This window comes from Oncorhynchus kisutch, linkage group LG14 (assembly GCF_002021735.2).
Source record: "Oncorhynchus kisutch isolate 150728-3 linkage group LG14, Okis_V2, whole genome shotgun sequence".
NCBI lineage: Eukaryota > Metazoa > Chordata > Actinopteri > Salmoniformes > Salmonidae > Oncorhynchus > Oncorhynchus kisutch.
The window spans coordinates 56,571,005-56,584,919 of NC_034187.2; the positions used below are offsets into that span (position 1 = coordinate 56,571,005).

General features: G+C 41.0%; 1 protein-coding gene across 6 annotated transcripts in view; it reads right to left on the bottom strand.

The window, feature by feature from the left end:
- Window positions 1–13,915, bottom strand: part of LOC109903578 (collagen alpha-1(XIV) chain) — a 127,274-nt gene that overhangs the window by 25,186 nt on the left and 88,173 nt on the right. For all 6 annotated transcript variants that reach the window (XM_031788605.1, XM_031788610.1, XM_031788606.1 and 3 more), the window contains 10 exons: window positions 10,549–10,695; window positions 6,813–6,887; window positions 5,008–5,147; window positions 4,329–4,452; window positions 3,126–3,269; window positions 2,797–2,961; window positions 2,652–2,690; window positions 2,124–2,262; window positions 1,376–1,518; window positions 938–1,047 (listed from right to left, as the gene is read on the bottom strand). In XM_031788605.1, the coding sequence (XP_031644465.1) occupies window positions 938–1,047; window positions 1,376–1,518; window positions 2,124–2,262; window positions 2,652–2,690; window positions 2,797–2,961; window positions 3,126–3,269; window positions 4,329–4,452; window positions 5,008–5,147; window positions 6,813–6,887; window positions 10,549–10,695 (1,226 nt within the window). The remainder of the gene's footprint in view (window positions 1–937; window positions 1,048–1,375; window positions 1,519–2,123; window positions 2,263–2,651; window positions 2,691–2,796; window positions 2,962–3,125; window positions 3,270–4,328; window positions 4,453–5,007; window positions 5,148–6,812; window positions 6,888–10,548; window positions 10,696–13,915) is intronic.

A 13,915-nucleotide genomic window follows, 5' to 3' on the forward strand; every position in this document is an offset into this window, starting at 1 on the left:
TTACATGAATCTAGGCCATAGTCACTTTCAGTCACATCAATTTCCTCCTCCCTGCATAGTTTAGTTTGTTTAGCTTGTTTGAAAGTGGATCTGATTCAAATGTGCATACATTATCCTGGCAATATTTTGGGTGCCAGCTTCATTCCACATGGTTAGCATTTTTTTAAATATTTTATTTTATTTCAGCAGATAGCAAGTCAAATATGATGGCCATTTCTTGTGAACATTAAATGGCACAGTACTACCCACACTATATATTAATGCTACAGCTACACATTGTTTAGTGGTCCTGTGTGACTCAGTTGGTAGAGCACAGTGCATGCAACACTAACGGTTGTGGGTTCATTTCCCACTGGGGCCACCTGTATGCATGAATAAAAACATCTGCTAAATGGAATATTATATTATTATTGTGCAACAAAAAATGTGAAACTATTTGAATAGTCAAAACATAAGTGATTTAAGAACTGCATCAAAAAAGGTAGGTTTGTTTCAGGTGCTACATCTCACTCATGGATGATAATGTAAGTTGCCAAGCAAAGTTTTGGAATCAATAGAAAAAGAATGATTATGACATAGGCAAGTGGGTGACTTGAATACACTATCAGATAACTGTGCCAGTGAAGAGAAAAAGCATATCATCATTCACTTAAGCAGCAGGCCATAGATGTGGGCAAAGGTATTGTTAGAACATAGGAGTCTACAGGCATGTCTCAGGCCTAAGGTATTGTTAGCCCTGATAACATAGGAGTCTACAGACATGTCTCAGGGCAAAGGTATTGTAAGCTCCACTGAAAACCAGACACAAGTGACTTAACATCACTCAACAAGCTGGCTTATAGCCAGGAAGCAGGACATTCCCTGAGGTGTTAGGGTGATGTTGCAGCAGCGTTGCACTGAGGAAGTGAGATAACAAAGAGTGTTTTTGAACTTTGACCTTGTGGAAACTGCCGTAGAAGAGCTTCTTGATCTCAGGTCCATCGAAGGTCACAGTCTGAAACTGTCCTTTGTAGTCATGGTTGAAGAAGGTGAGGGTCTTGCCACCGTCTAGCGTTGAAAAGAGAATGTTTGCCTAACTTTCTGCAGTTTCATAACATATTCAGTACAAACTTGAAAATAGTGAGGAATGTTCTCGTTTCAAATAGAGGAGGCATAGATGGTTTACTAGACCTGTAGCCTACTACACATTGATAAAATGTTTCAACATACGAATGATTTACACACAAATCATTGTGCTGCTCACAATTGATATATGAGCAAAGACACCTGGCAAAATGTCCATTGCTTTGCCTATCTTATGACAGCAACCAAACAATGGGAACTTGACACACGGTCCCAGCTAAGACCCAGTCCCGTCCCCCGGCATCCTACTCACTGTCCAGGATGACGCCCACCAGGGGCTCGTTGTCCTTGTTGAGGATCTCCCACAATGCAAAGGGCTCCTTGGGCGTTTCCGGCAGCAGGCGGAACAGCATAGTGATGGTGTAATCAGAGGGCAAACCCTCGGGGTGGATAAACCTGGGGTGGAAAGTTCCCAGAACAATAGGCTCCAGTCTGAACATACAGTGGCTTTTGTTGTAGCACCTTTACAGAGCTCAACTGCTATCAAACACCATTTCAAAAGCTGTTTCAACTTGCCAATTCAATTCCTTCAATAGTGTCATTCAATTCTTAAAAGAGGCTAAGAGCAGGAAGCTATTGTTTCTTCATACTGTATATGTACCACATTTGCTGCATTATAATTTGAGAATGAGACACAAAATGACTATGTTTTCTGTGATGTGGGATTGTTGCAGATGGAGATGAAATACACCAGGTGAGGCCAGCTGTCTGTCATTATCACCACCTCTTCATTGTAATAACAGCATTTTCAGGCCAAGTGTCAGGAAAAGAGGATTCAATTCAGTAGTAGAGTAAGTTGTAAGTTGTAAGGTGTTGTTTATGTTATCATTGGGTAAGTGGTGCCAATACTTACCGCTGTCATAGAGTAGCTTTACCTGTATCATGCTCATTGTACTCACTGATGTTTTGTCGCTTTGGACAAGAGTGTCTACTAAATTCTACATGATTGATAGAAGGCAATGTACTGTTATGCCTTTTAGTTAAGATGCTAGTGTCCATACTTGGTGGGCTGGGCAAGGAGGGAGTTGTTGTGCAGGCGGAAGCAGGGGAAGCTGTTGAAGGTGCCAGGCTCCATGGACACTCCTGATACATGTCCATACAGACCCTCCACCAGGCCAAACATCTCCATCATCCTGAAACCTGCAGCCACAACATAAACAACCATGAGTTGGTTTAAAAGCAGACATGTCCATGCACAGTACTACTGACAAGTAAAAATACTTGTGACTGGCTCTGTTTTCATCATGACTTCTCAATTCTGAGCTTCTACTTCTTATCATTAAGATATTCTGACTTACATGTGCACTTGGAGAGAGGCCATTTTACGTAGTTTTAAGTCCAGAGTTTGCACTTATCTGATGTGCACTTAGCAGGAGTCAACTGTACTGTACCTGTCCAGTTTACAGTGATTTTGTGCATAACAGTTATACTGGGGTCATAACTAGTCAACGGGTATGAGAGTAGAGAGGTCTTGACTGTGCCCTGTGTGCCAGGACACATGAATAAGTAAGTATGCTCCAGTCTCTAACCTGGCAAGGTACTGCCACTCATCGCCACCGAAGGACAAGCTGAAAGACAAAACATTTATGTCACTGCATGGATAAAAATGCACACAATAATATGCCCCCTGTGCTTTTATATGACAGATTTAGATTGTGCTCCTGTAGGACTCACTGGCAGTGGCAGCCTCACAAACAAAAGTGACCAGCTTTTCCTCAATTTTCTTGAAGGCGTCTAAATCATCCACAAAGAAAACGTGTCTCTCGCTAGGCTTGCTGGCGATGCTCACCAGCTCCCCGTAGTCCGCATCCGCAAAACCAATGGCAAAAACAATGTACCCTGTGAAGAAGATAAGCATACAGTATTGCCAATAGTGTGTTATGTACATGCCTAACTAAAACATTTTGTTGGATTAACATATACAGATACTTTTTTTGTGTTGTAGAATGTTCTTTTCATGTACCACAATCTATTCAATGAAATTATTGCATCATGTGCCTCACCTTCCATCTGCATCTCTTTGGAGACCTTGTTGACATCGTCCTGAGAGCGCCCGTCAGTCAACACCACCAGTACTTTGGGGATGCCCCTCCGGATACCTCCTCCCACTGTGAAGATGGTGTCTTTCACATGCCGGATGGCTAGCCCTACAGTAAGAGAATTAGAGGGAGGGATGGAGGGAGAGAAAGAGAGAGGGAGGATAGGAGGGGAAGATAAAGAAAGGAGTTACACTCAAAGCGATATCGACAGCAGGATATAGCCAGGCTCCTTGGTAGAGGATCGTGGTGTTGGGTTATCAGTATCACTGCAAAAATATTCAGCAACAACACATTTTCTTCATTATTATTCCCACCCCACCTGCAACAATACACATTACACACAAATACAGCATATTCAAAGGAGAACACAATGCAACAATTAGCATTACCAAGCGGACTTCTTCGTTGCACCCGTTTGAAAAAAACAAACATTGTTAGATGAATGCATTATCGCTTCCCTTGGGGATCCACTGATTAATGACAGCATCTCACTGTTCTTCGGAACCTGGGCTTGATTACTCTGGCCTGCTTGATTACAATGACTGATTATTTTTCAGCAGGTTACAAAAGGAAAGTCAATAAAGGGTATTTCTGTTCATCTGGCATCTACAGCTGTCTCAATGGGATTCAGTCATCCTGTTAATTTACTGTTATGGTAGTCCATTTAGACATAAAAAAAAGAAAAAGAAAAAGGAACTTAAAGGGAAACTCCAAAATATTTCTACTTCATATTCATCATTTTCAGCACCACCCCAACATCAACATATGTCAAAATGGTGCGTTTCTATGTTTTGTCGTAAACAGGAAGATAAGTGTTTCCAATGACTTCATCGGTGTGCGTCGTATGATTTTGACCAATTGTGAGTAAGTATGTACTACTAATTGTCTACTAATTGGTTGATGATGTCATTGGAAACACGTATCTTCCTCTATTTTTTTTACTACAAAACATAGAAATGTGCCATTTTCACATATGTTGATGTTGGGGTGGTGCTGGAGATGTTGAATATGAAGTCGATTTTCTTTTTAATTTCCCATTAAAGTATGCGTCAGAGTAATAGTATGAAACTCTACATTGATAGAGAGTGAATAAGGTTTGACAAAGGTTTGCCTTGATGGTCAAAACATTGTTTTTAATATAGTGAATAAGGCCCGATGTCCACTTGCCTGTCTTGGTGTTCCCTCCCTTATAGGAGATGCGGTTAATGGCCTCTAGCAGCCTCTCCTTATTGTCGTACGAGTTAAGTTTGAACTCGGTTCTGGCATCGTCACTGAACTGGACAATGGCCACCTGATGGGAGAAAGATCTTTTGAGTTCAATTGAAAATGTGGCATTTCAGAGTTTTGTGTGTGTGTGTGTGTGTGCGGGGGGGAGGGGGGGGGGGGGGGGGGGGGGGGGGTAAATGAGTGGACTAATAATGGACAGCATAAATGTATTGTTCATAAAAGCACACGTGACACATAGTCAAACATAGGTGTTCCAAGACCATTTATGACAATTTATTTGAGTATATCACTTCCAAGATGAAGTAAAATACTGTACAGATGTAGGATCGTAATTTGAGCTAATTTGGTACAGCAGGAAAATAATATTGCAGCAACAGGAAATAGGAAGTATTATGTGGACTATAATTAATGGACATTTTTGTAGAGATTGATACAATTTACAAGGGAAAATAAAATCTGAAATGTCAAACTTCAGAAGCCTATTTAAAACCTCAAAAACACCATTAGTTTTATATTTCCTGGATTGCAGGAAAGTTATCCTGCAATAGGGTGATCCAATTAAGATCCTACATCTGTAAGTGTTAGCTGGCCACAGGACCATTGGTTAGTCAATATTTACCTGAGTACCATCTGGTCCAATGATGTCGAGGGCTCCTGTGGTGCTGTACAGGAAGCGGATGATTTTCAGGAAGTTGTCATCCCCGATGCTCCAGGAGCCGTCCACTAGAAATGCCAGGTCTGCCTTGGCCGCCTTGCAAACTGTCAGGTGAGAAAAAGGGAGAGAGAGGAGAGAGAAAGAGAGAAGTACATAAAAGTAAGCGCAGGGAGGATGAAGAATGTTGAGATGAGGAAAGAGGGGAGAGGGATGAGGAGTAAGAAAAGGAGAAGAGGAGAGGGTAGAGATTGGAAGAGTGAGAGAAAGTAGTACACAAACAGAGAAAGAGACAGAGGGAGACAGAAAAGGACATTTACATTTCCAAGCCAATTTAAATTCAGTGCATGTAAAAATAGTTCTGACAGACAGCATATATAGAGGTAATACAAACGGATACTAGCCTCAGCAAGCAGCAGTGGAAGAATCACAACGGAGAGTGAAAAGAGCGTTCTCTTTCTCCACAGTTTACGAGAGAGGAGCTGTGATGATTGGCAATTATCTCAACAACTTCCCTCTCTAATACCAGGGCCAGCCAGGGTCAGATTGACCAGTGTAACACCTAAGTTCCTGTTGTTTGCTTTCGTTTTTTGTTCTGTTCTGCTCTGTGATTTTCAAAGGAACCAAAGATAATAACCAAGTTGCTAGTATGTGGGATGCAAAGTAAACTAAAAGTTGCATTTGTTGATATTTCCTATGCCAACAATAACAATAATAAAAAAACGATTTACAGGCTTTAAAACGGACTTGGTCTGAGTTCCAACAGAGAGGGGAGTGAGTTTTCAATTCACTTTTACAAAACTCATCCCAGAAAACTGCTAAAATGATTGTTCTCAAAAACGGCAAATAAAGGTAAACATTTAATAATTTTCTACACATTATATCTTCAGATAATATTATGTTGCATGTGTTTGTTGGAGAATTGTAAACTCTGAAATATTCTGACTTGATACAAGACTGTAACACAAGTTCCGGCTTACAGTATTAGACTCAAAAGCTCATAATGGGACCATTTTTGGGAGTCTGAAAAGATTTGTGATTATTCCAAAAGCACATTAAACAGCTTTACTATCGTTTAAGATGTCTGTAGTCATGACTGCAATAGACACTGCGTATATGAACTTATATTAGATTCACAAATTGACGTTTGAATGTCAGTCAGGGACCGGTTGAAAATTGACCAAGCAACTTGACAGAGTGATTTCCATGGTAACTGCCTGTTCTGAGGGCTCTCTGATTTACCTTCAATATCTTTAGTCCTGACTGCGCTAGTGCTAGTTATTCCATTGGGGGCATTGCCTGGAAGCCAAAGCCCTTCGAATTTCCTTGAGCACCAGACAAAATTATGTTAAGGTTAATGCCACTCAAAGTGAGTTGCACACAAATACATGTGTAGATAATCTACCATAGGGGATATCTCTACAGTATATGTTCGCCAATGCCTGGTGACTTGTGAGCATTCGGGTGCAAAATGGCTACGATACACCACCCAGGTAGATGTTTACAGTGGTGGTGGACAGTATGAGTTCCCTTTACCCCATTTAGGTACATGAAGTGCTTCGAGACCAAGCCAAAAGCACTATAGCTTACTAAATAAAATACAGACCTAAAGTATTTCTCTCCAGAAGCCCACCCAAGATACTACTAAGGAAAACACTGATGACATAAGTGCTGGTCACCATCTAGGAATGGAGCGGAAATACCCTCTTATTAGAAGAGTGCACCACAATAGGGCCCACAGGTATTTGTTAACAACAGGCCTTTTGTCTTACCTTCCTTGACTGAGGGTATACTGGGAGGAGCGGTCGTGGTGGGTGGTCTGGTGGGTGCCGGGGTGGGAACAGGGACTGCATGAAAGCAATGACATAAGACACACACAAATCATTATAACATCCTTATTACATGTCTATGTCACCTCACCTGACAAACATGCTTGTTGAGGCTTTCATTTAGAGTTTAAAAAAAATCCTCACACAGAAGATCCCTCATTGATACTACCATCAAACATAATATATATAATCAGTCGGATGGTAGAAGAATCAGAAGGAATTAAGAGAGTACATCTGAGATGGTAGCTTATGCTTAGAAGCATGCTGAGTTTATGATTAAGTTACCCATGTCATTTTCTAGCTTGATCACTACCAGCAGCGGTAGTCAAATTGAAATGATTTGTACCGTTTTTTTCTAGCTCAGAAACCCTGCTGAAAACCACATAGACTTTATCGCCATAGTAATTCAGCTACCTCAAACTGGGAATTACTTTTGATGGCAGCCTGGGGAAACGCAGGGCAATTTAAAAAGGCCTTTAAGCTGTAATCTGTATCAAAACAAAGCTATAAATTGGTGTCTAAACTCAACGTAAATCAACTCAATGCAAACAAATGCCTGGTCGGTTGGACAGAGTGCCTTGATTACTGTTGTGAGTTGGCCACAGACCCAATCACAATTCACTCCTAATCAAATCAAATATTATTGGTCATATACACATGGTTAGCAGATGTTAATGCGAGCGTAGCGAAATGCTTGTGCTTCTAGTTCCGACAGTGCAGGGAGGAATTAAAGTACCTCACAGGAGACTAATAATGTTGTGAAAATGTTGTGATTGTCTGTAAATCATGCAGCTGTATGTTTGGTTTGGATAATCTTCTAAGAATGTTGCTACAGTCTAGAGGGAATCATTTTTAGTACAAGTACATCTATACCAGGGGTAGGCAACTGGATTCAGACACTGGTCGTTTTTTGTCGGAAAGAATGGTCGGAGGGCCGGAATATAATTCTAATAATTTGTACACTGCAAATTGACCACAACTAAGCCCAAAAAGAGATTGTATTTCAAAATAACTATCATTTCATACCGAGATTACATTGAGACACAATCATATACGTCTATTTTTTTATGTGCGGTGATGGAGGTCATGATAGGGGCTGCACCAAATGATTGATATATTATAATAAATGACTATGCTTATGTTGTATTAATAGAAGGGGAAGGGCTATAAGACCCCCCCCCCCCCACTACATTTATAGGGTCCTGGACCACAGATTAGCAATACAGTGGGGCAAAAAAGTATTTAGTCAGCCACCAATTGTGCAAGTTCTCCCACTTAAAAAGATGAGAGAGGCCTGTACTTTTCATCATAGGTACACTTCAACTATGACAGACAAAATGAGAAAAAATATCCAGAAAATCACATTGTAGGATTTTTTATGAATTTATTTGCAAATTATGGTGGAAAATAAGTATTTGGTCAATACCAAAAGTTTATCTCAATACTTTGTTATATACCCTTTGTTGGCAATGACAGAGGTCAAACGTTTTCTGTAAGTCTTCACAAGGTTTTCACACACTGTTGCTGGTATTTTGGCCCATTCCTCCATGCAGATCTCCTCTAGAGCAGTGATGTTTTGGGGCTGTTGCTGGGCAACACGGACTTTCAACTCCCTCCAAAGATTTTCTATGGGGTTGAGATCTGGAGACTGGCTAGGCCACTCCAGGACCTTGAAATGCTTCTTACGAAGCCACTCCTTCGTTGCCCAGGCGGTGTGTTTGGGATCATTGTCATGCTGAAAGACCCAGCCACATTTCCTCTTCAATGCCCTTGCTGATGGAAGGAGGTTTTCACTCAAAATCTCACGATACATGGCCCCATTCATTAATTCCTTTACACGGATCAGTCGTCCTGGTCCCTTTGCAGAAAAACAGCCCCAAAGCATGATGTTTCCACCCCCTGCTTCACAGTAGGTATGGTGTTCTTTGGATGCAACTCCAAACATGACGAGTTGAGTTTTTACCAAAAAGTTATATTTTGGTTTCATCTGACCATGACATTCTCCCATTCTTCTTCTGGATCATCCAAATGCTCTCTCGCAAACTTCAGACGGGCCTGGACATGTACTGGCTTAAGCAGGGGGACACGTCTGGCACTGCAAGATTTTTGTCCCTGGCGGTGTAGTGTGTTACTGATGGTAGGCTTTGTTACTTTGGTCCCAGCTCTCTGCAGGTCATTCACTAGGTCCCCCCGTGTGGTTCTGGGATTATTTTTTTTTTCTTGTGATCATTTTGACCCCACGAGGTGAGATCTTGCGTGGAGCCCCAGATCGAGGGAGATTATCAGTGGTATTGTATGTCTTCCATTTCCTAATAATTGCTCCCACAGTTGATTTCTTCAAACCAAGCTGCTTACCTATTGCAGATTCAGTCTTCCCAGCCTGGTGCAGGTCTACAATTTTGTTTCTGGTGTCCTTTGACAGCTATTTGGTCTTGGCCATAGTGGAGTTTGGAGTGTAACTGTTTGAGGTTGTGGACAGGTGTCTTTTATACTGATAACAAGTTCAAACAGGTGCCATTAATACAGGTAACGAGTGGAGGACAGAGGAGCCTCTTAAAGAAGAAGTTACAGGTCTGTGAGAGCCAGAAATCTTGCTTGTTTGTTGGTGACCAAATACTTATTTTTCCACCATAATTTGCAAATAAATTCATTAAAAATCCTACAATGTGATTTTCTGGATTTTTTTTCTCATTTTGTCTGTCATAGTTGAAGTGTACCTATGATGACAATTACAGGGCTCTCTCATCTTTTTAAGTGGGAGAACTTGCACAATTGGTGGCTGACTAAATACTTTTTTGCCCCACTGTATATCCACTATAAGGTTTAATACTGTTCCACAGTTCTTTTCTAGTCTCTGCCTCTTATAGAAACGGTCTGAGCAGATGTGTGAGCCATTGTGGTCAAAACTGGGTGTCTGTGAGAAAGCGCGTCAAGTCTAAAAGAGATAAGACACAGACCCCTGCAGGAGAGTAAATAGATAAGAGACTAGTCAGACATACCACTGTAAGCCACACGTGAATCGAAAATTACTGCCGAGCCCTTAGAAAACACTGGACTATTGTTTTCCCCTGCAAGTTTGTATAACTGTATATGCATGGGTTTGGTCTCATGAGTAGAAGGTGTTGATGTAGGCGGTTACATCACTAGGGGTTGACTGCAAGTATATTAAAGCAACTTTGACATGTTTTATTTTGCAGAACTTTACTCTGAAACATACGTGCTGTGTTTCCGTTGTCAACTTCTGTCTGCAATTGCATTAATAAAAGTTTGATTGATTTACTTAAAGAAGATATTGTCTGTCTGCTGATTTCACCAATAAGCCAATGATGGACAAGAAACAAGGAACCTACCCAGACAGCGGGGATACTTAGGAATAGATTTCGTAAATTAAACACATTTTTAGCTGGTGATTATACTCTTTAATTTTTTTTACTAAACACTTTGGGGGGCCAAAATACATTTTGGGTGCCAGTTACGGCCCGTGAGCTGCCTGTTGCCAACCCCTAAGCTAGAATGTTGAGGCCGGGCGACAGCGACAGGTCTTTACAGTGGTGATGTTGGAAAATATGTTGTCACAATATTGTCACAATATCGTAAGAAACCTTTCTGAGCATAGTAGCAAGTCGGTTGTAGGGCTATCGTAGAGTGTACACTAGCAGCTGTTGAAGAGAACACCTACAGGTCTTCTCTGTGGTGGAGACTGCAGGTCCCTCTGTATCCTGGAGATGGGCGTACACACTGATCTTGTACTGCGTGTTAGCTGTCAGGTCATTGAAGCAGTGCTGGGTGGTTCCTCCTCCCAGTCTTGCCTCCTGCTTATATCCATCTAAAATGAAGACAGAATTACCATCACATACTGTACATAGTTTACCACTAGTTACCATCACAATCAATGCTGTTGTCATTAGCAGGAGCATGTTCACCATAGAAATGTATGTAATGAATTCCAATTCTTAGAATTCCAATTCAAAGATGTCCACATTCTATTGTACAACCTCTCTTCCAGGGTTTGGGTCTACCATATTTCTTTAAAGGGATACGCCGTGATTTTGGCAGAGGCCCTTTATCTATTTCCCCAGAGTCAGATGAACTCGTGGATAAAAAATGTATGTCTCTGTGTCCAGTATGAAGGAAGTTAGACATAGTTTCGCGAGCCAATGCTAACTAGCATTAACAAAATTAGTGGAAGTCTATGGGTCTCTAGCAAAGCAAGCTGGTAGATACACATAGACATTTCAGTCATTGAACTAACGCTAGCTAGCATTGGCTCGGAAAACTACCTCTAACTTCCTTCATACTGGACACAGAGACATAACATCTGACAGTGCATTCGGAAAGTAGTCAGACCCCTTGACCTTTTTCTAAATTTAGTTACATTACAGCCTTGTTCTAAAACGGATTAAATTGTATTTTTTTTCTCATCGATCTACACACAAGCAAATACAGGTTTTTAGAAATGTTTGCAAATAAAAATGTTGGCAGCGATTACAGCCTCGAGTCTTCTTGGGTATCTAAGATGGCACCGACAGAGAGGGCTGCCTCACTTCTTGCTCTTAGGAAACTGTTAGTTGAGAATTATTTGTCAATTGAATGATTAGAATATTCTGCCCTGAAACATATAATTGTATGGAAATAATTAGAACATATAAAATCATAGTCAATAAATGTGTAGTCCTAGTCAGAATTAGGGTAAAACAATATGTCTTTATGGTATTTTAAAACACAGACTGTCTGAGCTCGGTGCTGACCTGACTAGAGATTTGGGAGAGAACGGGGAGTACGTCTCAAGGACAAGGTCACTAATCTCTGTCGGCTGGGTAGTGAGACAGACAGTGTGTGCGTAGCAGGACTGTTTGTGTGTATGTGTTGCGTCTGATTATGTGTATGTGTGTGCGTATGGTTATGTGTATGTGTGTGCGTGCGTATGAAGTCAGTATAAAATGAATTGCTTTGTACTGTGCACGCCAGAACGTTCCCGTGAATAAACCTTTTTGACTATTTTAGCTGGGCCTCCGTCTGTTTCATTCGACCAGGATCTTACAAATTCTGGTTTGCAGACTGAGAGTAATATAATTAAATTGGGTTATGTACCTGGAGAACATAATTCTCTTATCAGAAACTTTACAGTATTTAGTTTTTTTCATGTATTATTTCTTTATTTCTTTATTTTTTGCCAGGAAAATGTTTTGTGTTATTTCATACAGCCGGGAAGAACTATTGGATATCAGAGCGGTGGTAACTCACCAGCACTACCAGCATTACGACCAGGGATATGATTTTCCCAAAGCAGATCCTTTGTTCGCACCCCCCAGGGCAATTTAACTGATTCCAGAAACTGACCAAAAACGATGCCGGCGGAGGAGAGGTACTCGAAGTGGTCTTCTAGTCCGATTTAGGAGGCGCACACACCACCCACCGCTTCCGAGTATATTACTCGCTAATGTTTAGTCTCTGGATAATAAAGTTCACGAGCTCAGGGCGAGGGTCTCTTTCCAGAGAGACATCAGGGATTGTAACATACTCTGCTTCATGGAAACATGGCTCTTTCGGGATATACTGTATGAAGGGCAGGGGTGTATGTTTCATGATTAAAGATGGTGTAATTGTGATAACATACCTCACAAGCAAATGCGGACCGTATTATCACCGTATTATCTTTGGTTATAGTCACGGCCGTGTATATCACCCCTCAAGCTGATACCATGACGGCCCTCAGAGAACTCCACTGGACTTTATGCAAACTGGAAACCACATAACCTGAGGCCGCATTTATTGTAGCTGGGGATTTTAACAAAGCAAATTTGAGAAAAACGCTGCCGAAGTTCTATCAACATATCGACTGTAGTACTCGCGCTGCTGCAACACTCAACCACTGTTACTCCAACTTCTGACATGCCTACAAGGCCCCCCCCCCCAGACCTCCTTTCGGCAAATCAGTTGTACCCACTGTGACTATTAAAACCTACCCTAACCAGAAACCGTGGATAGATGGAAGCATTCGCGCAAAACTAAAAGTGCGAACCACCGCATTTAACCTCTCTGACCAAGGTTCTTCTCCCCCGATCGCTCAGTTTGGCCAGGCGGTCAGCTCTAGGAAGAGTCTTGGTGGTTCCAAACTTCTTCCATTTAATTTATGATCCAATCAAGTTGTAGAAACATCTCAATGATGGAAACAGGATGCACCTGAGCTCAATTTCGAGTCTCATAGCAAATGGTCTGAATAAATATGTAAATAATTTCAGTAAACATTTTTTTAAATATATTTACATAAAAAAATTAAAACCTGTTTGCCCTTTGTTTATTATGGGATAATGTGTGTAGATTGATGAGATTTTGTATTTTATTTAATCCAGTTTAGAATAAGACTGCAATGTAAACAAAATTTGGAAAAAGTGAAGGGGTGTCACGCCCTGACCTGAGATGTCTCTGTTTTCCTTGTATTTTGTTTAGGTCAGGGTGTGACTAGGGTGGGTACCCTAGTTTTGTATTGTCTAGGGTTTTTGTATTGTCTAGGGTTTTTGTATGTCTAGGGTTTTGTAGGTCAAGGGGTTTTTGTAATTCTATGTTGGCCTGATATGGTTCCCAATCAGAGACAGCTGTTTATCGTTGTCTCTGATTGGGGATCATATTTAGGTAGCCATTTCCCTTTGGTGTTTGTGGGATCTTGTCTATGTGTAGTTGCCTGTCAGCACTCGTTTGTATAGCTTCACGTTTCGTTTTGTTATTTTGTTAGTTTGTTCAGTGTTTCATTCTTTAAATAATAAGAATGTACGCATAGCACGCTGCGCCTTGGTCCGATCCTTATAATGAATGTGACAAGGGGTCTGAATACTTTCAGAATGCACTGTAGATAAAGGGCCTCATTGCAAAAATCCCGAAGTATCCCTTTAAGCATCAAGTAAATATCAATATCTGAGCGTGACACAAGTGAAGCATCTTCTGAATTGTAGGACTAGTATTATTACAGCCATAATGACAGATGATACCAGGGTACAGTTGGCATATTTTGTAATCACTGACAATGTAGCAGAGTAATACATAGAACT